The following is a 25,510-nucleotide window of genomic DNA, read 5'->3' on the forward strand; positions in this document are numbered from 1 at the left end:
ATGCAGTTTGTGCAAGGTGTGGTAAGCCACACAGGGGAGTATGTCGGCTTGGGACGACAGCTTGCTTCAGATGTGGTCAGGAGGGGCATATGGCTCGAGAATGTCCAAGAGCAGTCCCGATGGCACAGTCCCAGCAGACAGCCTCAGGTAGTGTAGCACAGCCAGTAGCTCCAGCCACGACTCAGGCCAGTGGCAGAGGCAGAGGGAGAGGGGCAGCCTCTTCTTCAGTGGGTTTCAGAGGTGAAGGTCCATCAGCTCTAGCGCGGATCTTCACAATGACACAGCAGGAGGCAGATGCATCTAACACCGTGGTGGCAGGTAATTTAGTCATTGGTTGTTCAGATGTGTATGCCTTGATGGACCCTGGTGCATCTCATTCTTTTATTGCTCCGAGAGCCGTTGAGAGGTTGGGTCTGATGACTTCTGGGTTAGAGTGTCCTCTCTGGGTCAGTGGACCCAAGTGTGATCCATCAGTGGCAGAGTCAGTCTTCCAGTGTAGTCCTGTGTTTGTTGAGGGAAGATGCTTGTCCCCCGACCTAGTGGTTCTAGATTTGACGGACTTTGACGTCATTCTAGGGATGGACTGGCTATCTACCCATGGTGCTACCTTGGACTGCAGGGACAAGGTAGTCAGCTTCAGAGGTCAGGATGGGTCAGAGGTCGTCTTCAGGGGAGACAGGAGGGGTACACCTAGAGGTCTGATATCAGCTCTTCAGGCTCGTAGGTTGCTTAGGAAGGGATGTCAGGGGTATTTGGCTCATGTGAGAGAGCTTAGCAGTCAGGTTAGAGAGCCCGCCTCGGTGCCAGTGGTTAGAGAGTTTTCAGATGTGTTCCCAGACGAGCTGCCAGGTTTACCACCTGCTAGGGAGATAGAGTTCGAGATAGAACTAATGCCTGGAACCCGACCGATCTCTATCCCTCCCTACAAGATGGCCCCAGCCGAGTTGAAAGAGTTGAGAGAACAGTTGCAAGAGCTGGTAGACAAGGGCTTCATCCGACCGAGTACCTCACCCTGGGGTGCTCCAGTCTTGTTTGTTAGAAAGAAGGATGGATCCCTTAGACTTTGTATCGACTACAGGCAGTTGAACAAAGTCACTACCAAGAACAAGTACCCATTGCCAAGGATCGACGATCTATTCGACCAGCTAGTAGGAGCGGGTTGTTTCTCCAAAATAGATCTGAGATCGGGGTACCACCAGCTGAGGATCAGGGAAGAAGACGTGCCAAAGACGGCTTTCAGGACCAGATATGGGCATTTTGAGTTCCTTGTAATGCCGTTCGGGTTAACTAACGACCCTGCAGCATTCATGGATCTCATGAACAGAGTGTTTAGCCAGTACCTGGATCACTTCGTTATTGTCTTCATAGATGATATCTTGGTGTATTCCAGAAATGCAGAGGAGCATGCCCATCATCTGAGGTTGGTTCTACAGACCTTGAGGGAGCATGGCTTGTATGCCAAGTTCTCCAAGTGTGAGTTCTGGCTGAGGAGCATTTCGTTCTTGGGGCATGTAGTGTCAGAAAATGGAATAGAGGTGGACCCCAAGAAGATAGAAGTTGTGGCTAACTGGCCTAGACCCACTTCAGCGATAGAGATCAGAAGTTTCTTGGGTTTGGCAGGTTACTACAGGAGGTTCGTTCAGGACTTCTCGAAAATTGCAGCCCCTCTGACCAGACTAACCAGAAAGAATCAAAAGTTTGTGTGGACCGACCAGTGCGAAGAGAGTTTTGAAGAGCTTAAGAAGAGGTTGACTTCAGCACCAGTGTTAGCTCTGCCATCTAGTGATGAAGACTTTACAGTCTTTTGTGATGCATCCCGAGTGGGACTGGGTTGTGTACTAATGCAGAATGAGAGGGTGATTGCTTATGCTTCTAGACAGCTAAAGAAGCATGAGTTGAATTACCCCACACATGACCTTGAGATGGCAGCAATAATCTTTGCACTCAAGATATGGAGGCACTACCTCTATGGGGTAAAATGTGAGATCTTCACAGATCATAAAAGCCTGCAGTACATCCTGAGTCAAAGAGATTTGAATTTGAGACAGAGGAGATGGGTAGAGTTGCTGAGTGACTATGATTGCAAGATTCAGTATCATCCGGGTAAGGCGAATGTTGTGGCAGATGCCCTAAGCCAGAAGTCACTAGGCAGTCTATCCCACATCATGGCAAAGAGGAGACCAGTGGTGAAGGAGTTTTACAAGCTCATTGATGAAGGTCTACAGTTGGAGTTGTCTGGTACAGGTGCTTTAGTGGCCCAGATGAGAGTGACACCTGTGTTTCTGGAGCAAGTGGCTCAGAAACAGCGTGAGGACCCAGAGTTAGTAAAGATTGCCAGGACTGTTCAGTCGGGCAAGGACAGTGAGTTCAGATTTGACGGTAAGGGGATCCTACGCTATGGGAGTCGATTGTGTGTACCAGATGACATAGGGCTAAAAGGAGACATTATGAGAGAGGCTCATAATGCAAGATACAGCGTTCACCCCGGAGCCACCAAGATGTATCAAGATCTGAAGAAAATTTATTGGTGGCCAGCGATGAAGAAAGAAGTGGCACAGTTTGTGTCAGCCTGCAAAGTGTGTCAGAGGGTGAAGCTGGAACATCAGAGGCCGGCTGGAATGCTTAACCCGCTACCTATTCCAGAGTGGAAATGGGAAAATATAGCTATGGACTTCGTAGTGGGGTTACCGGCGACGTCCAACAGATTGGACTCCATATGGGTGATTGTGGACAGACTCACCAAATCTGCTCACTTCATCCCTGTCAGGAGTGGCTATTCTGTGGACAAGTTGGCGCAGGTGTATGTAGACGAGATCGTCAGGCTGCATGGGGTTCCTGTTTCAATAGTGTCCGATAGAGGGCCCCAGTTCACCTCCAGGTTTTGGCGGAGTCTGCAGAATGCCATGGGTACCAGGTTAGATTTTAGCACTGCTTTCCATCCACAGACGGACGGACAGTCAGAGAGGACCATCCAGACTATTGAGGATATGCTTAGAATGTGTGCGCTAGACTTTGGCGATTCTTGGAGGCAGCATCTACCCTTGGTGGAGTTTGCCTACAATAACAGCCATCATGCTAGCATCGGGATGGCTCCATATGAAGCTTTATATGGAAGGAAGTGCAGGTCACCTGTTTGCTGGGAGGAAGTTGGAGAGAAGGCCTTGGCAGGGCCTGAGCTAGTAGAGATCACCAGCAGGGTGGTACCCATAATCAGAGAAAGAATCAAGACTGCTGCAAGCAGACAAAAGAGTTATGCAGACATCCGTAGGAGGCAGATAGAATTTCAGAAGGGGGATCTGGTATTGCTCAAGGTGTCTCCAATGAAAGGAGTGGTTCGGTTCGGTTCGGGAAGAAAGGTAAGCTGGCTCCACGGTACATTGGACCCTTTGAAGTCCTACAAAGGATTGGGAATGTATCGTACAAGCTGGATTTACCTGCTTCAATGGCAAGAATCCATCCAGTTTTCCATGTTTCCATGTTAAGAAAGTTTGTGTCAGATCCGGGCAAGGTTCTTAGTGAGCCTGATGTGGAGATCCAAGAAGATCTCACCTATGTTGAGCAGCCGGTACGGATCTTAAACACCCAGATCAGAAAGTTGAGAAACAAGGAAATCCCGATGGTGAAAGTCCTATGGAACCACCACAACATGGAAGAGTGCACCTGGGAGACACGGGAGTCCATGCTCCAGCAGTACCCTCATCTTTTCTAAGGTTAGTTTCTTATGTGTTTTATGTGTATGATGTGATGATTCTATGCATGTGCTAGTTGAGGAACATTCGGGGATGAATGTTCTTAAGGGGGGAGAATGTAATACCCGGCTAGACTCCGGTATCGGAATTCCTACCGTCCGGTGGAATCCCGGATGTCGGAAGCCTCTAGAAGGGTAAAACCATGTTTTCATAAAATGTTTTAATGTATTTGATGTTTTTAAGTTGAAAGGAAATGAGTTTTTGCATGAAAATGTTTTTGGAGGAAAACTCAGGTTCGGCCGCCGAACATGTGTGCATTTCGGGTGTGCCTTAGGCCCCCGAAGGCATAAGTGAGGGAAGTCCAGGTTCGGCCGTCGAACCTCAAGTTCCCGCCGAACATGGCATGCATGCGGAGGCACATTCGGCCCCCGAACGTGGCCTGGCCAGCCACTATAAAAGGGTCCCTCAGCCGAAAACGGGCGAGTTTTCTCCCAGTTGTCGGCCAAGGTGCTTTCTCCGCCACCCCTCACCGATCTTGAGTCCTTTCCTTCAAATCTTTCAAGTTTTTCACTAGTTTTCATCTTGTTTTGAAGATTTCCAAGTTTTGAGCAAGTTTTGGAGCTTTGAGGTTCAAGAACTCAAATCTCTCCCAACTCCAAGTTAGATCGCCTCTACTCTCGATCTTCAAGAGATAAGAGTCGATCTCTAGCTTACCTTATGTTTTAAACAAGTTTTAAGTAGATTTATGGGGTAGAAATGCAGGTTAGGCTATGTTGGGGTTTATGAGTTAATGTTGTGATTTTGAACAATGTGGCTTGCAAATGCATGTTTGATGTGTTGTAGATGGGGTTTTAGCTAGTTGATGCCCCTAGGAACTTGTATGCATGTTTTGGTTGAGCTAAATGCATGTTTGGATGAGATGGGAGGCATAAATGCATAAGGGAGCTGAGTTTCTGCCATTCTGGGAGAAACCAGGTTCGGCAGCCGAAGGAACTTTCGGCCGCCGAACGTGCTTGTGGAGGCAGCCTTCGGCTGCCGAAGCTTGCCCCCGAAAGGAGACTTTTGTCTCTGTCTGGCACTTTCGGCCGTCGAAGGTGCCGCCGAACATGCATGAGTTTCGCCTCTGTCTGGGAGTTTCGGCCGCCGAAGGTGCCGCCGAACCTGCCTGACTTTCGGCTCTGGAGGGACTTTCGGCCGCCGAACCTGCCGCCGAAAGTGCCCTGTCCAGCCTTCTTTTGCATGTTTTTGCATGATTGTTTCATGATGTTCTAGGGGGTTTTTGGGGAGTAGTTTAGAGTTATGTTCATGTATGTTTGGTCCCTCATTTGAGTCCACCTGTGTAGGTTCGGACCCGAGGAACCGAGGACCCCAACAGTGAGTCAGTCACTTCCGAGTCAGTAGAGCTTCAGCTAGAGGATAAGAGTCAGGTCAGGGAACTAGCTTCAGTGCCCGTAGTCAGAGAGTTCTTAGATGTTTTCCCAGACGAGCTGTCAGGTTTACCACCTGCTAAGGAGATAAAGTTTGAAATTGAAGTGATGATAGGGACCAGACCCATCTCTACCCCTCCCTACAAGATGGCACCTGCAGAGTTAAAGGAGTTGAAAGAGCAGTTGCAAGAGTTGGTAGATAAGGGTTTCATCCGACCAAGTACCTCACCTTGGGGTGCTCTAGTGTTGGTTATGAGAATAAAGGATGGATCCTTAAGGCTTTGTATCGACTACAGGCAGTTGAACAAAGTCACTACCAAGAATAAGTATCCCTTACCCAGGATTGACGATCTATTTGACCAGCTAGCAGGAGCAGGTTATTTTTCCAAGATAGATCTGAGATCTGGGTACCATCAGTTGAGAATCAGAGAGGAAGATGTGCCGAAGACGGTGTTCAGGATCAGATATGGGCACTATGAGTTCCTAGTGATGCCGTTCGGGTTAACCAATGCCCTTTCAGCATTCATGGGTCTCATGAACAGAATGTTAGTCAGTTTCTGGATCACTTCGTTATTGTCTCCATTGACGATACCTTGGTGTACTCCAGAAGTGTAGAGGAGCATGCCCATCATCTGAGGATGGTTTGCAGACTGATAGAGCATAAATTAGTCCATTTTATCTTGATATTATTGATGATTATTTACATGATTTCTACTTAATTTAGTGCTTTTGATATTATTTTGCAGAAAATGATGTAAACAGACATTTTGGAGAAAATACCCTTAAAACTACCTTAAATGGAGCAAAGGAGAGCAAGCCTGCCAAGTTGAAATCAAGTGAAGCTAAATAAGGAAAGTGGCAAATAAGGAAAGTACATTCAGCCAAAGCAATTTGAAATTCAAATTTCAAACATTCAAGAAGCCTTTTTCCTTATTCAAGAAGCCAAATCTCAAGTTGCCATAAATGAAGAGCCAAATAAGGAAAGTATTTTGAATTTCAAATCTTCAAGAGAGGCTCCACTTCCTTATTTGTGCATGGGTGGCAAAGAATGTGTGTTTAGGTTGTTTGCATTAGAAATCACGAATATGTTGCATTGCATAATATGTTGTTGATGTGGATGAATGTTGAATGATCCATTAGCCCTCATATGTTATGTCATGATGATACGATATGGAAGTCCAGGTATGGCCTGTACTATGCCCCTGGCACTATGTAAGAGAAAGACCGGGTGTGGCCTGCACTACGCCCCCGGCACCAGTGGTTATGTATGTTATGTTATGTATAAGAGAAAGACCAGGTGTGGCCTGCACTACGCCCCTGGCATGATTGGATTATGTAGAGGGCTAAATGGTGACAAGTTCATCCTTGATATGATTAGTTGTGATGTGATGCATTTCATGATAGCATGTGTTTTAAATACTTTACTATTCTGCTCACTGGGCTCTTGTAGCTCACCCCTTTCCCTTATCCCCCAGGCTTGCAGGTACAGGGTAGACCAGGAGGTCAGCAAGAGTAATGAAGTTTTAGTTATGTAATAGCTAGTGTGGACATGATAAATAATTATGATGTAATGTAAAAGTACAGTATAGATGTGTATGTAATGATGTTTATGGATGTTAGAGGTGTGCTTGACCATAGAATGTTGTATTCCCTTTTTATACATGATCTTAGTTGTTTTATGATGTATATGTGAACCAACTCAACGCATGTTATGTCGCCCATTGGGGCTTTGATGAGATTCCAAGAGGGGTCAATGTTATAGTTATGTTTATGCTCAGTACACGTGCAGGTTGAGTTTGGTGTTTGAATGAAAGAAAAGTTTTAATTTTTTTATGTATGTTGTTGATCATGTATGGGATTGAACAAGTTTACAGGTTGTATGTTAGGCTTGCTACGGGTCTTGGCTGCCTTAAGCCGACCCGGATCCTAGCGCCGGTAGCGGTCCGATTTTCGGGTCGTTACACCGGGCCACCTCAGCAGTAGCCTCTGAGACGCGTTGCCCAGCTCGGAGGGCATCCAGCGCGGCGTTCATGCTCTCTCTAGACAGAATTAAGTTCTTCGAAGGCTTAATCTGGTCCATCTCGGAGTCAGAAGCTGCAAAAAATATAAAATCAAAACAGGTTAGCATAATCCCAGTAGAAATCACAAAGAAAAGGTAAAACGGCTGGGCAAGGTACGATACCCGCATCTTGGATATCCTTAAGACTACAGGCAAACATACACTTCTCTACGTCGTACTTCTTGTCAACAGAAGTCAATCGAAGGTACCCGACCTGTTCGGTGAGGCTCAGCTCGGGCAGGTCGTTGCAACCCAGAGCGACATCCTCCCAGTCGAGCTCCACCCCCCACGACGAACCGGAGTCTGTCTTTAGCTCCGCGACTACAAAACCCTCTACCCAGCCCTTTATGGAATCCTTATAGCCCGTGAGGATGGATAAACCCCACGGGGGGAAAAGTTATAAAAACAGTTACTTGCTCTGACAAGACGAAAAAAGGGCACGAATAGACGCGCCGTGGGCGTAAACCCCCAGCTCAAGCAGATGGATTCAAAGCAACACATGAACAAGATAGAATTTGGGAATAGCATCCGGGGAGTTATCCCGAAATACTGGAAAACCTCGATGAAGAATGGGGTAAACGGAAAAGTTAGACCAAAGTCCCGTTGTTTAATAAAAAAGACTACGCTACGATCCTTCTGAGGATCTATCAAACCGGGAGGAGGGGGATCTGGAAGAACAATCCTCTCGTTTCGGAGAGGAGCTCGGATACGGTAAAGGGGAGTATCCAAATACCTCCGAGAAAAGAAGTTAGTTATAGTAGAGGGAGTGATACAAGACTCGAGATTAAAAACGTCAGGAAGCTTAGGAGTTTCCATGGAGGTAGGAGAGGCGTACCTGAAAAGCGGTATAGCGGATGAGCAGAGGGGAGCGGAGGAAAACAGAGAACAAAGAAGAGCAAAAGTTTAGAAAAAGCTGGAGAATTTGAGATTTAAAACAGTAGCGAGATGAAAAGATGTTTTGGGGCAGACTGTACTTAGGCGGCGCGGTCATAATGATCCTCGGTATTTACCCCCTCATCAGTCGGGCAATAAATGATGAGAAGGTAAAGGGGCAATTGATGACCGCTAGATTTCTCCACCTCAGACTGGGGCCAGGCCCATATCGTGAGCCCATCATTTGGGGGGTCCAAGGCCTTCCCCGTGAGACTGGTCCAGCCCGTTCCCCTCCAGATCGAACTCCAACCAATTTCCTCAATCAGGCCGGCTTAACCTCTTAGGCCCGACGAATAGATCCTTCTTGGGCTCGGCCCGTGACTTATCTTCCAGTCCAGTCTGGAATTAGGAGGGAGACCCACCTGTCCGTCATGTGGGTCCATACGCATGAGCGTCCGGGGAGAATCAGAGGCCGTTACGCATGGAACAGAGATCTGATTCCCTCATACATCCGTATCAACGTAGCATGGACAGGTGGTCCAATGATATACGTTCTGTTAACACGTCACTAGCAGACAAAAGAAAACATATAAAAGGAGAAATACTCTCCTCTAGGAAGGAGGCTTTTTCTAGTTTTATAGAACCCATTGTAAAATCCTATTTTCTGGATCTCAGATTATCAGTATGATTCAGGTGATGTCATTCCACAAGAGAAGAGTGGTCAAGCAGGAGAAAAAGGCCACACAGATGGTATTAATGTCATAGACAATGGAACTAATGTCACAGGAAATGATGCCTGTATTAATTTTCAGTGTCAAGACAAAGAGTATGCTGGCATTTTGGATGAATCCTTGATTGACATAGAACAGCGTGGCCCTACAACTCCTGCTTCAGCTGAATATTCAATTCTTCATGAGATTCATACTTCTTTTGATGTTTTATCTGGTGATTTTCCGGTCTGTCCCACATTTCAAAGGAGAGAGTCAAAAATTCTTGTCCATACTCTATGGATGATTTGTATGAAGATTTTTTACAGTTTTCAAGTACTAGGAGCTCATGTTTCTGACCTTAATAAAATCTATTGCATTGAGTGAAAATTTCGGGAGAACTCTAGGTTTCAAAGAGCAAATTTAATAGCAGCAGTGCTGGGTGAGCTTGGTTTGGCATTGTCCTTGAAGGATAAAACTTGGAAGTCAACGAGTCCTGATGAGATATGCATATATTTATTATTATTTTATATAGAAATAAAATAAAAATTATCAAAATTATAAATATATTTGCAGCACATAGCATAAATATATAAATATATAAGGTTAATTGTATTACTTGTCAATCTCTCGTATGCAAGTTTAATAATGACACTTCTCAATCTATCGTCAAGTTATTTTAGAGTTCAACTTTTTTATAAATATATAGATACCTCTCAAGTGAACATTTGTAGAAGATTATAGACGTATTGACACAAAAGATATCACTAATTACATAGCATTCCCAAAATTAGACTATCAAGCATAGTTAGGATGTAGAAGGAATTATTTAACTAAGTGCAGGAACACTAAGATTATCTAGAATGATTCAAATTTGTAAACTAAGGTTTATGAAGACAGAGTCTTAGGTCAAGCTTAGTTTTGCTTAATAATATACTGTTAATGACACCAAACACGGATATGCATGAAAAGCATGACAACTAAAAGCATACATAAAATGCATTGAAATTTCTAGATAAGCAAAGTTTTGAACCAAAGCTATTTCGGGATACAATTTAGACTATCCTCTTCATGTAACCACCAACTTTGCAGAAGTTCTCATTTAAATTCTCCAACTTAGATTGATAATCACAAACTTGCTTCTCTGCATTGCTCAAGGAAGCTGCAATTAAGTTAATAAGATGAAGAGTTGTCACTCTTATAAAAATACAGCTGCCACAACATGGCACCAATGCAAATCAAGAGTAGAAGCTAGAAACTAACGACCAAAAAAAAGAAATGAACCCAATAAATTTTCCTACTGAGACCATTAATCCAATCACAAAAACTACAAGATATTACTTTTGGTGCCTGGCACTGCAGCGAATGCCTGATAGCCAATTGGGTATGCTTCCAAAGCAGTGCATCAAACTCAAAGCATCAAATTTCCAACAATTAGTTCAGACTTTATGATAGGGCAACCTAGTCCTCTAAGGTTACACATGACTAAAGAAAAGGTATAGTGCCTATTCACACAGAAACTTACGCCTTATTAAAAATATTAAGAAAGCCAACTTTTAATTTAGGATCTTTACAATAGTTTGAATTGACAAACAGACTTCAATTCTGATTATGGCCTATCTAGGGTTCTTGGTTTAGTTTAAAACCAAATTGGAGCAATTGGTACGGGGCTGGGATGCCATTGGACTCTTCAAGATTCTGAGAACAGTACAAATACAGTGACTTAGTGATTTCCGATACTATAGCTCAAAGCCTCTCTAAGGCTCGTATTGGCAATAATTTGCAGCTTACTCCCTTCTTCTTTCTTTCCCTCTAAATTGAAAATGGAAAAACGCTTGATTGAATCTAACCCCATAACATACTCTTTGGTCAGTGAAATTTAAAATAATGTCTAAAATTGCCTTATGCAAATTATCAACTTTCTTATCATTTCAATGATGTCTGTTAAAGTCAACACTAATTATAGGACTTTTAATGTAGAAGAATGTTGAATGTTGAAAAATAAATTTAATATATTTATTGTTTAGTATGGATTGTTGAAAGTTATATTTAATGAGAGTAATTGGATATGTAGTTATTCTTTTTCAATTGATTCATTAAGAACAACTAAACCTAGATGAGATTGCCAAAACAATCCCGCAGAGAGTGGATATAATAATAGTTCAACAGCAATGCCAGTAGAAATCAGAATAGCAATGTCGCCTAGCCAGTATTCCATTAACAAAATATTTAATTGTGAATGTCCTTTGAAACATCTAGCTAGAATTTTGTTTTGAAACCTACACACATAGATAATCACATACTTGTGCCAATACACAATCTAAATTAGCACCTGTACGCTCATGATGGTTTTCCTGGACCTGATCTTTCACTATCAGCTTATATTCTTGAGTACACTCTTAGTTGAGGAAGAGGACTATTGTTAAGTAATTCTAAAAAGAGTGACAGACTTTTGCCACTTGCCCTTGGATCTCCTTTGGGGAATAACAACAACCGCCTGAATCATTACTCCTGATCAATATTACAAAATCAATAAGAAAAAGTAGTCACTAAAACAATAAATCCATAATCCTGGGCTTGCAACATGCCACTTATGCTTTCGAACAGTATATTCCTTTGAGTAATGGCAACCTCCACATAATGTTGAGAATCTCTCAATCTTCCATGAAAAGTTACCATCCTTAGGTTCTTTTATAAAGTAAAATCTCTCCACTTTACCTTCATATTTAATAACATGAACCTCTGCTCCGAATGCACAGCAATCATCAAAAAGATATCCATTAGAAGAGTCATTGAACATCTTGAGTGAGATCAGTTGGTCAAAACCATTTTCAGTCTTTAAAGAATGGTAACGCCTCATGTTATCATCTGTAGAATAATAAATCCTAGAGCCTGTCAAAATGGAGATAATTCATATAGATAACTTTGAAACAGAATATGGACTAAATGGGAAGCCACCTTGAATTGTCAAGTACTCATCTCTTAAGTGGTCAAAAACAAAGAATTTGAGGATCACATCAACCTGGGATCCAGGAGGAATTGCATTTGGCTCAGCAATTGCTAAGTAGAGAGAAATGTGATCACTTCCATCTCTTTTCACATTTCCAGAAGGATACAACACCAATTTCCTAAATATTGCAATAGAAATGGCAACAAGTTACAATTCCATACTCATGTGAATTCAGGTGGAATTAATTTCAAACAAATACCAGTTGTAGCCGCCAGATGCAAAAGCATCAGATTCATACTTCACAAGTCCAGTCGTCTCAAGTAGCTCACAAAATCGTGAGAATGACTCAATCTTTAATGTGTAATGAGCAGGTGGCATGTTCCTTTTTTATCTTCTAATGCCTTTCTCAAGAGAGTATCAGGAGAATATTATGCTATGTTTGGATAACAACATTTGAAAGTAATGATTTTAGTTTAATTTTAATGTAGATTATTAATAAATTATGGATTTTAAATAGTGATATTTATAAAACCTGCTTTTTGGCCTCCAAACTCAATGCCAAACAAGCTCTTAATACGCAACACTTGTATGTATGTTCATGCTAACACTTGTACTTTGTTTGGAAGGAAAATTATTGGAGGTTTAGTATGGGTTTTTAAAGCATTAAAAGGAGGCTTTTTTGAGGTTTGAAATGCTTTAGAACCGCTGGTTGGAAAGATTTCATTATCTTACCTGACTTTACTCGAAAAGAAAAGTATTATATTTATTTTATTCAAAAACACAAGACTCAACATCGATCAAGAAGCTCTGATATCATAATATGAAAATCAAACCGAGTCTAACTTCTCCAGAAGCTAAAGTTAGCTCAAGGGTTTATTGGAGGAATATTATCACATACTCCATAGAGAAAAAGAAAGAAATTTTACCATGGGAATGCGATTCTTCAGCATTAGAGTCAGCAACAATGTTAGGAAATAGTTCCACCACATTTTCCATTCTCCCACAATCGGCACACATCTCCCTCTACGGTAAAAAAAAAAACGACACATCTCGCTTCTTATTCAGTGGCATATATATACTTCTTCAACAGGTCACGGAAACCTATTAGGACTGTGGTAACATGCCTCCTTCCAAACATCTCAAGTTTTTTGGGAGGTAATATATTCCATTATATATTTAAAAAAAATGTTATAAAATTTTTTATTTTTTTATTTTTTTTATTAAAATAATTTTTTTTAATTAAAAAATTAAATTCTTTTATTTTAAATAAAAAATTATTTAAATTAAATTTTTATGAAATTCTTTTATAATCTATATATAGGAGGGAAATATTTGGATTGCTAAAATTATCTATTAAAGTTTAAGTTAATTACAATAAATAATTAAAATTTAATTAATTAGTAAAATTAATTTGTTCTATATTTTAATTGTTCTATTTTATTATAATAAAAACCAAAATTTTATTAAATAATTAAATTAGTAAATTAATAATAATGAAAAAGTTAGAAAGTTTAAATATATAAATACTAATATAAATTGAAATTCAAAGTACATTATTTATAAATAAAAAATAATTTTATTTTCAAAAATGTATATTAAAAACAATAATAATTGATAACCTCCAGATTTTTCCTAGCCCAGGAGTAAGGTTGGGTCCAAAAGAAGGCCACAGGTCCAAAGCCCATCAGATCATATGCTCGAGAGGCGGCTCGACTTCACGAGCCTGGGCCGGCAACCCAGGGTGATCCGGATCAGATATGAGCACAAGCCCCATAAGGGAGTAGGCCCAATCACTCACCAGCCCTACCCGCATGAGCTCTGGAGAGCATTAAATGGCCGTTACGCTTGGAGCAGGGGCCTGACACAACCGTACGTACGGGCCTGAGTGAAAAGGACAGGAAAGCACTATATACTGGAGGGTCTTCTCCTTCAAAGAGGAGGCTCTCTCTCCTGCTCCTTCTTCCTTAACTCCATTTTTCCTTATTCTCTCTCTGCAACTCTTGCTTATCCACACTACTCTAGCTCGTAAATCTGACTTGAACGTCGGAGGGTCTCCGCCGGGGCATCCCCGGTGGACCCCTGACCCCTTTTTCCCTTATTTTGCAGGTCCTTTCCTCAAAGAGAACATGGAGAGACCCATTTGACAAACCCAACAGAGAGCCCAAAAAGGAATCAGATCCATATAATAGGGGACGAGGGAGAACCAGATCTATCGGATATGGAGCCCAGGGAGATTGAGAGTTATCAAATGGCGCCGTCTGTGGGAACGAAAGAGATTTTACTATCTCTAAAGTTTCCAGATCCACCCATTGAGATCCACATAAAGAGTGAAAAATTGGGAATCTGCTGCTTTGGGTTCATGATAACAGTGACTTCATGCCTGGTGAACGGCGTCGGGACAGCCGGCGCAGGAAGGTGACGATCCAATGTCGCGTCCAGTCATAGGTGTCACCGGCGAAGCCCGAAGCCGTGCGTTGTAACAGCAGAGAAAGCTCGATCATCTTGAGGATGGGGAAGACAACTGTGGGAGGTCGCGGGATCCCTTGCGATGCCTTCAACTTCGTATGCGCCGGCGGCGGAAAGGAACGCCGGCGAAGCACAAAGGTTTTATTACGACCGATTTTTTCTTTGAAGCCTGGTGAATATTTTCTGTAAAAGGAAAAAAGGGTGAGTAATTTATGTATTTGTTGAAATTCTGAGGTCGGCCGTGTATATATATATATATAAAAAAAAAAGAAAAGAAAAGAAAAGAAAAAAAAAGAGAGTGGGAAAGGAATGCAATGTTTGGGGGAAGACAAACTTGAAAACAGCGCTGGTGGAGTTAGATTCGTGATCCCCTTTGTGATTTTTGGTGGCAGTCCGTTTGAAAGGGTGGGGATTTTACTGTGAGAGGTAAAATAATCAATTTCGAGGGAAAATTTTGTTGACTTGATCAAAGTATTGGGGTTTGTGAAGACGTTGCTCCCGATCTTCCAATGACCCAAAGCCATCGACGGTAGCTGGGGTATGGGATGCGCAGAATCTGCTGACAGAAAGAAGATGGGGCAGCTTCCGGGGAATGAGGAATGGAAATAAGGAGGAAGAAGGGAATGAAGGGAATAAGCATCGAGAACAATCAAAGGACAATGAGACCGACTCCAAATCAGAACCGTTGGATGGTAAGACTGGGCAAAGCGAGCGTTACGACCCTTCGTGGCTAGAGCTGGGAAATGAGGGTTAATTTTTGTGAGTGGATTTTGGTTATTTGATGGGAATTTGGAGATGAACAATGGCACATGACGCAATATGCCACAGAAAAGGATGGCAATGAGAATGAGAAGAGCTGGGTCATAAAGGACATGTGTCATTTGAAAAACAATTCATTCTGGTTCCTTTTGGAAGTGGGTTTTCTTCACTCTGTCCACAAATTGCTGAGAATTCCAATAAGAAGTATGATTTGACATTTTATTTGTATGTGAATATGAAAGTTCAAGTGGATGATACAAGTCTCCTTCTTTCCTGTTCCGTTTGTCTCCTTTTTTCCTGTTCCATTTATTTTTTCTGTCCCTTCATTAAATGAGTTGGGGAAAACGGGTCGGTCAGCCGATCGAAGCAGCAGGACTGAAAGGAGCTCGGCCCTGTTGGCCAGCTTGAAGACAGGTGCAAGTCTCGAACTTGGGATTAGTGGAGCACGACGATCGGACTACAGCAGGTCGGCCAAACACCAAAATTGTCAATTTTTAAGATTGAGTTTGGTGGGATCGGAGTAAAGTGACGCTCCCACACAATCCATGCAAAAGTGGTCGACGTGGCTTTTGAGCACCGGGAGGTAGGTACCCAAATCCTTTATAAATATTATAACAATGCCATTGTAAATGATTCTCTAAAATTAGCTTACCCACAATCTACTCCTCCTGCAAATAATTAATTACTAATCACCGTCACAACCAGACAAAATTTAAGATCAAGAATCTTCTACTTTACTTTCACTTTATAGTTTTGCAGTTATTATTGATTTCAGAATTATAAAGTGTAAATAATACTTACACTTTTCACAATATTTTACATGTTCAAGCATAGTATTTTATAAATTGTTCATCTGAAGTATGAAACTAAGTGACATGTGCGACATATTATTTATTGATGAATATTATTAAATTAACAACGAGCATTCTCGTTATATACGCTTTGTGCAAGCTCTTATTTTGCAGAAAAATTCAAAAAAATGAACAAGACCTCAGTTAGGCACAAAACCAGCTGAGATGATGAAGCGACAGTAAGGCCAATGAGCCTGAATCTTATCCAAGACCTCAGTTAGGCACAAAACCAGCTGAGATGACGAAGCGACAGTAAGGCCAATGAGCCTGAACCTTGCGCAAGACCTCCTAAGGGAGCAAAGAAGGCCAGCGGGATCACAAAGATCTCCCCGGAACAAAAACGGCCGGTGAGGATCTTAAAAAGACCTCCCGGAGCATGAAGACCGGGATCCCCTAGAACTCCTGGGAAAACAAAGAAGACCGGGATCCCCTATGTAATACCCGGCTAGACTCCGGTATCGGAATTCCTACCGTCCGGTGAAATCTCGGATGTCGGAGACCTCTAGATGGGTAAAACCATGTTTTCATGAGATGTTTTAATGTTTTGATGATTTTAAGTAAAAAAGGAAATGAGTTTTTGCATGAAAATAGCATTGGAGGAAAACCCAGGTTCGGCCGCCGAACCTCAAGTTCGGCCGCCGAACATGCATGCGTTGCGGGTGTGCTTTAGGCCCCCGAAAGCATAAGTGAGGGAAGTCCAGGTTCAGCCGCCGAACATGGCATGCATGCGGAGGCACATTCGGCCCCCGAACGTGGCCTGGACAGCCACTATAAAAGGGTCCCTTAGCCGAAAACGGGCGAGCTTTTCCCCATTTTCGACCAAGGTGAGCTCTCCGCTATCCCTCACCGATTTTTTGATGTTTTTCCTCTAGATCTTTCAAGTTTTTCATTTGTTTTAACTTTGTTTTGAATATTTGAGCTTTTGAGCAAAGTTTTGGAGCTTTGAGGTTCAAGAACTCAAATCTCTCCCAACTCCAAGTTTGGTCGCCTCTACTCTCGATCTTCAAGAGGTAAGAGTCGATCTCTAGCTTATACCATGTTTTAAGTAAGTTTTATGAAGTTCATGGGGGTAGAATGCATGTTTAGGTTATAGTTATGTTTATGGGTATAAATGTATGTTCATGAACAATGTGGCTTGTAATGTGTGTTTGATGTGTTGTAGTTGGGGTTTAAGGTAGTTTGAGACCCCTAGGAGCTTGTATGCATGTTTTGGTTGAGCTAAATGCATGTTGGTTTGAGTTTGGAGGCGTTTGTGCATGTTTGAACCAAGTTTCTGCCCTTTGGGAGAAACCAGGTTCGGCAGCCGAAGGGACTTTTGGCCGCCGAACCCCCTTGTGGAGGCAGCCTTCGGCTGCCGAAGCTTGCCCCCGAAAGGAGACTTTCGTCTCTGTCTGGGAGTTTCGGCCGCCGAAAGTGCCGCCGAACATGCATGAGTTTCGTCTCTGTCTGGGAGTTTCGGCCGCCGAAGGTGCCGCCGAACCTGCCTAACTTTCGGCTCTGGAGGGACTTTCGGCCGCCGAACCTGCCGCCGAAAGTGCCCTGTCCAGCCTTCCTTTGCATGTTTTGCATGAATGTTTTGAGGAGTTTTAGAGGGTTTTTGGGGGATGTTTTTAGAGTTATGTTATAGTATGTTGGTCCCTCATTTGAGTCCACCTGTGTAGGTTCGGACCCGAGGAACCGAGGACCTCAGCAGTGAGTCAGCTGCTTCAATCAGTGTCAGAGCTAGCCAGAGGTGAGTGGAATAACTCTTATGCTTTTAAATAAATAAATCAGCTTTGAGCATGTTCATGCATCACGGATGCCATGTGATATTTTAGGTTGCTTGCATTAGAAATCACGAATATGTTGCATTGCATAATATGATGTTGATGTGGATGAATGTTGAATGATCCATTAGCCCTCATATGTTATGACATGATGATATGGTATGGAAGTCCAGGTGTGGCCTGCACTACGCCCCTGGCACTATGTAAGAGAAAGACCGGACGTGGCCTGCACTACGCCCCCGACACCATGGATTATGTATGTTATGTTATGTATAAGAGAAAGACCAGGTGTGGCCTGCACTACGCCCCTGGCATGATTGGAATATGTAGAGGGCTAATTGGTGACAAGTTCATCCTTGATATGATTAGTTGTGATGTGATGCATTCTATGATAGTATGTGTTTTAAATGCTTTATGATTCTGCTCACTGGGCTCTAGTAGCTCACCCCTCTCCCAAATTCCCCAGGTTTGCAGGTACGGGTTAGACAGAGAAGTCAAGAAGAGTAATGAAGTCTTATGTATGTAATAGTTAGAATGTGGACATGACAGATTGTATAATGATGTATAGATATGTAATGTAACGATATTAAGGTTAGAAGTGTGCTTGACCATAGTATTTTTTAATCCCTTTTTGATACATGATCTTAATGTTTATTGATGACTATGTTTAGCCAACTCAACACATGTATTGCCCCATTGGGGCATTGATGAGATCCCACAGAGGGGTCAAGTTTATGATTATGTATATGTTCAGTGCATGCACAGGTTGAGTTTGGTGTATGATAAAGGTATGAAAGAAAAGTCTTAAAATGGAACAACTGGTACTCACTCTCACCAGACTATTCCCTTAAAGTGGGAGGTCAAGGGTTCGAGTAGTGGGGGAGGCGACCTAATTTCCAAAGGGAAATTTGGGCCAAATCCACTTGGGGAAGGATGCATTCGATGCAAGAACCCAAGGGGACAAATCCTGCCAGGAACCCGTGAGGGTGAATGGATGTTAAGAGCTGTTCACGACGCCAGTGGAAAGTCCGAGGTGGCGAGAGGCCAGGCGAGGGATAGCCCTGGGCCGTGAACGGTAACAGTGCCGGGGATCACGTCCGGGCTGTTACATAAAAATGTTGGAACAATTGGTACTCACTCTCACCAGACTATTCCCTTAAAGTGGGAGGTCAAGGGTTCGAGTAGTGGGGGAGGCGACCTAATTTCCAAAGGGAAATTTGGGCCAAATCCACTTGGGGAAGGATGCATTCGATGCAAGAACCCAAGGGGACAAATCCTGCCAGGAACCCGTGAGGGTGAATGGATGTTAAGAGCTGTTCACGACGCCAGTGGAAAGCCCGAGGTGGCGAGAGGCCAGGCGAGGGATAGCCTTGGGCCGTGAACGGTAACAGTGCCGGGGATTACGTCCGGGCTGTTACACCCTAGAACTCCCGGGAAAACAAAATAAAAACGGCCGGTGAGGATCTTAAAAGACCTCCCGGAGCATGAAGACCGGGATCCCCTAGAACTCCCGGGAAAACAAAGAAGACCGGGATCCCCTAGAACTCCCGGGAAAACAAAATAAAAACGGCCGGTGGGGATCTTAAAAGACCTCCCGGAGCATGAAGACCGGGATCCCCTAGAACTCCCGGGAAAACAAAGAAGATCGGGATCCCTTAGAACTCCCGGGAAAACAAAATAAAAACGGGCGGTGGGGATCTTAAAAGACCTCCCGGAGCATGAAGACCGGGATCCCCTAGAACTCCCGGGAAAACAAAGAAGACCGGGATCCCTTAGAACTCCCGGGAAAACAAAATAAAAACGGCCGGTGAGGATCTTAAAAGACCTCCCGGAGCATGAAGACCGGGATCCCCTAGAACTCCCAGGAAAACAAAGAAGACTGGGATCCCCTAGAACTCCCGGGAAAACAAAATAAAAATGGCCGGCGAAGATCTCCAAGATCTCCCGGAGCAACAAAGACCAGGATCCCCAAGATCTCCTGGCAAAAGAAGACCTCACTAAGGTCCTGGCATGAGAAGACCTCAATGAGGTCCTGGCAAAAGAAGACCTCACTGAGGTCCTGGCAAAAGAAGACCTCAATGAGAAGACCTCAATGAGGTCCTGGCAAAAGAAGACCTCACTGAGGTCCTGGCATGAGAAGACCTCAATGAGGTCCTGGCAAAAGAAGACCTCACTGAGGTCCTGGCAAAAGAAGACCTCACTGAGAAGACCTCAATGAGGTCCAGGCAAGAGAAGACCTCAATGAGGTCCTGGCAAGAGAAGACCTCAATGAGGTCCTGGCAAAAGAAGACCTCACTGAGAAGACCTCAATGAGGTCCAGGCAAGAGAAGACCTCACTGAGGCAGAAGACCTCACTGAGAGGTAGAAGACCTCAATGAGGAAGAAGACCTCAATGAGGCAGAAGACCTCACTGAGGCAAAAGACCTCACTGGGAGGTAGAAGACCTCATTGAGAGGTAGAAGACCTCACTGAGGTAGAAGACCGGCGAAGATCTCAAAGATCTCCCGGAGCAAAAATGGCCGGAATCCCCAAGATCATCCGGTGCTACAAGCAAAAACAACTCATAAGAACATAATTCTGATCTCACATAAAAGATTGGGGTACGAGACCATAAATGAAAAAGCTAAACTCCGACCTCCCAAAGGAGCTCGAATCATCAGGTAGAGAGACTTTGATCTCACACAATAGCAAAAAGTGTCAAAACACCATGACGATCTCAAGAAAATGAGCTCGGTACTGGTAAACACAATAGGTAGCCGGAATAAGGCTCAACAAGAGAGCAAGAAATTAAGTCTGACTTCACAAAAGAGCTCGGGGCACCAAAGTGAAGAAAGTGAAATTTCGAACTTCGGAGCTTGCGATATAGACACCATCACAGGCTATAGGCACAAAAGCCTAAGCGAAAAGTAAAGAACCGAGCTCCCAGCTCGGATGAACTCGCAACAGGAAAACACTCAAGTAGAATAAAGCTAAATACATAAGAAATAACAGAGAACCGAGCTCCCTCTACGAAAAGGCCCACAAATGCAGGAACGCATAAAAGGATAAACGAAGGCGAAGGACCATGCTCACAGCTCGGATTAACTCACAATAAATAGACGTTCAGCAAGAATAACCCAGGAAGAGGAAAACAACAAAAGAACGAGTACTCTATCCCAGCGGAACTCACAGCTCAAACCACACCGACTACCAGAAGGTTATCTCAACAATGACGAGATCGTGAGCCAAAAACAGAAAGACCCTCATGAAAATAAGAGAAACTCGCAAGTCAGAAGCTTAACCAGACTCCGAGCTCTTAGCCCGGGTCGGTTCGACCAGCAGAGTCCCAGTAGAGCCGGCCTAGGTCCATCAAATAAGTAAAGTTGACAAAACGACCCGAAAATCGGACCGCCACCGGCGCTAGGATTCAGGTCGGCTTAAGGCCGCCGGAACCCGTAGCAAGCCTACATACATCCTGTTTACCTGTTTAATCCCATACATGATCAACAAACATACGTAAGAATTAGAAACTTTTCTTTTTCTTCGTACACCAAACCCAACCTGTGCATGCACTGTGTTCATCATATACATAAACATTAATCCCTCTGTGGGATTTCATCAAAGCCTCAATGGCAATATATATATACTGTGTTGAGTTGGTTCACACATACATCATAAAATAAGATCATGTACATACCAAGGGATTTACATAAACTATGGTCAAGCACAACTCTATCCTCAATAACATATTTACATAAACACAACTGTTCAAAACTTTACATTACATTCTTATCAGTTGTCATGTCCACATACTCTAGCTATTACATACATATGACTTTTCTCTTCTTTTCTTCTCTATCAATCCCGTACCTGCAAACCTGGGGGTTAGGGGAGAGGGGTGAGCTAAAAGCCCAGTGAGCAGAAACTAAAAAAAACATTTTATTAAAGTTCATGCTTTCATGAAATGCATCATATCACAGACAATTCACATCAAGGGTGAATCTGTCACCAATTAGTCTCAACATAGTCTCGTGCCAGGCCGTAGCATGGGGTCCTGGTCTTCCTGTCATATCATATATTAAGTCTCGTGCCAGGCCGTAGCATGGGGTCCTGGTCTTCCTGTCATATCATATATTAAGTCTCGTGCCAGGCCGTAGCATGGGGTCCTGGTCTTCCTGTCATATCATATATTAAGTCTCGTGCCAGGCCGTAGCATGGGGTCCTGGTCTTCCTGTCATATCATATATTAAGTCTCGTGGACTAATTGGATCATACAGCATTCACCCACAACCACAAAATAAAATGCAATGCGACATATTCGTGAACTAATGCAATCTGCCTATTACATGTCATCATGATGCATGAAACATGCTCAAAATATTTAATTGCTTGATTTAAAACATTAAGCTTGTTTCCACTCACCTCTGGCTAGCTCTGACCAGACACTGAAGCAGCTCACTCACTGCTGGGGTCCTCGGTTCCTCGGGTCCGAACCTACACAGGTGGACTCCAATGAGGGACCAAACATATACAAACATAACGCTAATATATCCCCCAAAAACCCCCTAAAACATCATAGAAAATATGCATGAAATGGCTGAACAGGGCACCTTCGGCGGCACCTTCGGCGGCCGAAAGTCCTGGACAGAGACGAAACTCAGCTAGGTTCGGCGGCACCTTCGGCGGCCGAAAGTGCCAGACAGAGACGAAAGTCTCTTTTCGGGGGCACCTTCGGCAGCCGAAAGCTGCCTCCACAAGAGGGGTTCGGCGGCCGAAACTCCCTTCGGCTGCCGAACCTGGTTTCTGCCAAACGGCAGAAACTTGGTTCAAATGAACCTCCTGCCTCCCAAAACCATAAATCATGCATATTTCTCAACCAAAACACACATACAAGTTCCTAGGGGTCTCAAACATGCACATACCCCATCTACAACACTTCATTCATACACAATCAAGCTACATTGCTCAAAATCACAACATAAACCCATAAACCTACACATGAACTAAACATGCCTTTAATCCCATGAATCTTGCATGAAACTTATTTAAAACATTACAAGAGTTCAAGATCGACTCTTACCTCTTGAAGATCGAGAGTAGAGGCGATCTAACTTGGAGTTGGGAGAAATCTAGCTCCTTGGGCCTCCAAGCTCAAAACTTGCTCAAAACTCGATTCAAAAGCTCAAAAACTTCAAAGCAAGATGAAACCTTGTTAAAACCATGAAAGATCTAGAGGAAACACTCAAGATCGAGGGAGGAACGGTGGAGACTCACCTTGGCCGACAATGGGAGAGAAAAAGCTCGCCCGTGCGGACTAAGGGGACCCTTTTATAGTGGCTGGCCAGGCCACGTTCGGGGGCCGAATGTGCCTCCGCATCCATGCAATGTTCGGCGGCCGAACATGAGGTTCGGCGGCCGAACCTTGACTTCCCTCACTCATGCTTTCGGGGGCCTAACGTGCCTCCAAAACGCATGCATGTTCGGCGGCCGAACTTGACTTTCGGCGGCCGAACCTGGGTTTTCCTCCAAAGCTATTTTCATGTAAAAACTCATTTAATTCACACTTAAAATCATTTAAAACATAAAAGCATTTCATAAAAACATGACTTTACCCTTCTAGAGGTCTCCGACATCCGAGATTCCACCGGACGGTAGGAATTCCGATACCGGAGTCTAGCCGGGTATTACATTCTCCCCCCCTTAAGAACATTCGTCCCCGAATGTTCCTCAACTAATACATGCATAGCATAAACATAACACACACACATAAAGCACATGGAACGCATCTCAACTAACCTTAGAAGAGGTGGGGGTACTGCTGGAGCATGGACTCCCGGGTCTCCCAAGTGCATTCTTCCAGATTGTGGTGGTTCCAAAGGACTTTCACCATCGGGATTTCCTTGTTCCTCAACTTTCTGATCTGAGTGTCAAGAATCCGCACTGGCTGTTCAACATAAGTGAGATCCTCTTGGATTTCCACATCAGGCTCGCTAAGAACCTTGCCCGGATCTGACACGAACCTCCTCAACATGGAAACATGGAAAACCGGATGGATTCTCTCCATAGAAGCAGGCAAGTCCAGCTTGTACGATACATTCCCAGCTTTTTGCAAGACCTCAAAGGGTCCGATGTACCGCGGAGCTAGCTTACCCTTCTTACCAAACCGAACCACCCCTTTCATCGGAGACACCTTGAGCAATACTAGATCCCCCTCTTGAAACTCTACCTGTTTCCTGCGGATGTCTGCATAGCTTTTCTGCCTGCTGGTGGCAGTCTTTATCCTTTCTCTGATCATGGGCACCATCCTGCTGGTGATCTCTACTAGCTCAGGCCCTGCCAAGGCCCTTTCTCCAACTTCCTCCCAGCAAACAGGTGACCTGCACTTCCTCCCATATAAAGCTTCATATGGAGCCATCCCTATGCTAGCATGATAGCTGTTATTGTAGGCAAACTCCACCAAAGGTAGATGTTGCTTCCAAGAACCGCCAAAATCTAGCACACACATTCTGAGCATATCTTCTATGGTCTGGATGGTCCTCTCTGACTGTCCGTCTGTCTGTGGATGGAAGGCAGTGCTGAAATCCAACCTAGTACCCATAGCACTCTGCAGACTCCGCCAAAACCTGGATGTGAACTGGGGCCCTCTATCTGACACTATAGATACCGGGACCCCATGTAGTCTGACAATCTCCTCAACATACACCTGCGCTAACTTATCCACAGAGTAGTTGCTCCTAACGGGAATGAAGTGAGCAGATTTGGTGAGTCTGTCCACAATTACCCATATGGAGTCTAGTCTGTTGGATGTTGCCGGTAACCCCACTACAAAGTCCATAGCTATGTTCTCCCATTTCCATTCTGGAATAGGTAGCGGGTTAAGCATTCCAGCCGGCTTCTGATGTTCCAGCTTCACCCTCTGACATATTTCGCAGGCTGACACGAATTGTGCCACTTCCCTCTTCATAGCTGGCCACCAATACACTCTCTTCAGATCTTGATACATCTTGGTGGCTCCAGGGTGAATGCTGTATCTTGCATTATGAGCCTCTCTCATAATGTCTCCTTTTAGCCCAATGTCATCTGGTACACATAATCGACTCCCATAGCGGAGGATCCCCTTACTATCGAATCTGAACTCACTGTCTCTGCCTGACTGAACAGTCCTGGCAATCTTCACCAACTCTGGGTCCTCATGCTGTTTCTGAGCCACCTGCTCTAGAAACACGGGTGTTACTTTCATCTGTGCAAGCAAAGCACCTGTACCAGACAACTCCATCTGTAGACCTTCCTCAATGAGCTTATAAAATTCCTTCACCACCGGTCTTCTCTCTGCCGTGATGTGGGATAGACTGCCAAGTGATTTCCGGCTTAGGGCGTCTGCCACGACATTCGCCTTACCCGGATGATACTGGATCTTGCAATCGTAGTCACTGAGCAGTTCTACCCATCTTCTCTGTCTCAAATTCAAATCTCTCTGACTCAAGATGTGCTGCAGGCTCTTATGATCTGTGAAGATCTCACATTTTACCCCATAGAGGTAGTGCCTCCACATCTTGAGTGCAAAGATAACTGCTGCCATTTCTAGATCGTGTGTGGGGTAATTCATCTCATGCCTCTTTAGCTGTCTAGAAGCATAAGCGATCACCCTACCATTCTGCATCAACACACAACCCAAGCCTACTCTGGATGTATCACAGAACACTGTGAAGTCCTCATTGCTGGTTGGCAGAGCTAACACTGGTGCTGAAGTCAACCTCTCCTTGAGCTCCTCAAAGCTTTCTTCACACCGATCGGTCCACTCGAACCTCTGATTCTTTCTGGTCAATCTGGTTAAAGGAGCTGCAATCTTAGAGAAGTCCTGTACGAACCTCCTGTAATAACCAGCCAAACCCAAGAAACTTCTGATCTCTGTCACTGTAGTGGGTCTAGGCCAGTTAGTCACAGCCTCTACCTTCTTGGGGTCTACCTCTATTCCATTCTCTGA

General features: G+C 43.9%; 1 protein-coding gene across 1 annotated transcript; it reads right to left on the reverse strand.

The window, feature by feature from the left end:
- Positions 1–9,810: 9,810 nt before the first annotated feature.
- Positions 9,811–12,083, reverse strand: LOC110608023. Its single transcript, XM_043960708.1, is given in 7 exon segments — positions 9,811–9,917; positions 10,402–10,453; positions 11,059–11,139; positions 11,141–11,252; positions 11,344–11,647; positions 11,714–11,883; positions 11,965–12,083. Coding segments are annotated over 7 exon segments (945 nt in total).
- Between the last annotated feature and the right edge of the window lie 13,427 nt (positions 12,084–25,510).

This window comes from Manihot esculenta, chromosome 10 (assembly GCF_001659605.2).
Source record: "Manihot esculenta cultivar AM560-2 chromosome 10, M.esculenta_v8, whole genome shotgun sequence".
NCBI classification, from domain to species: domain Eukaryota; kingdom Viridiplantae; phylum Streptophyta; class Magnoliopsida; order Malpighiales; family Euphorbiaceae; genus Manihot; species Manihot esculenta.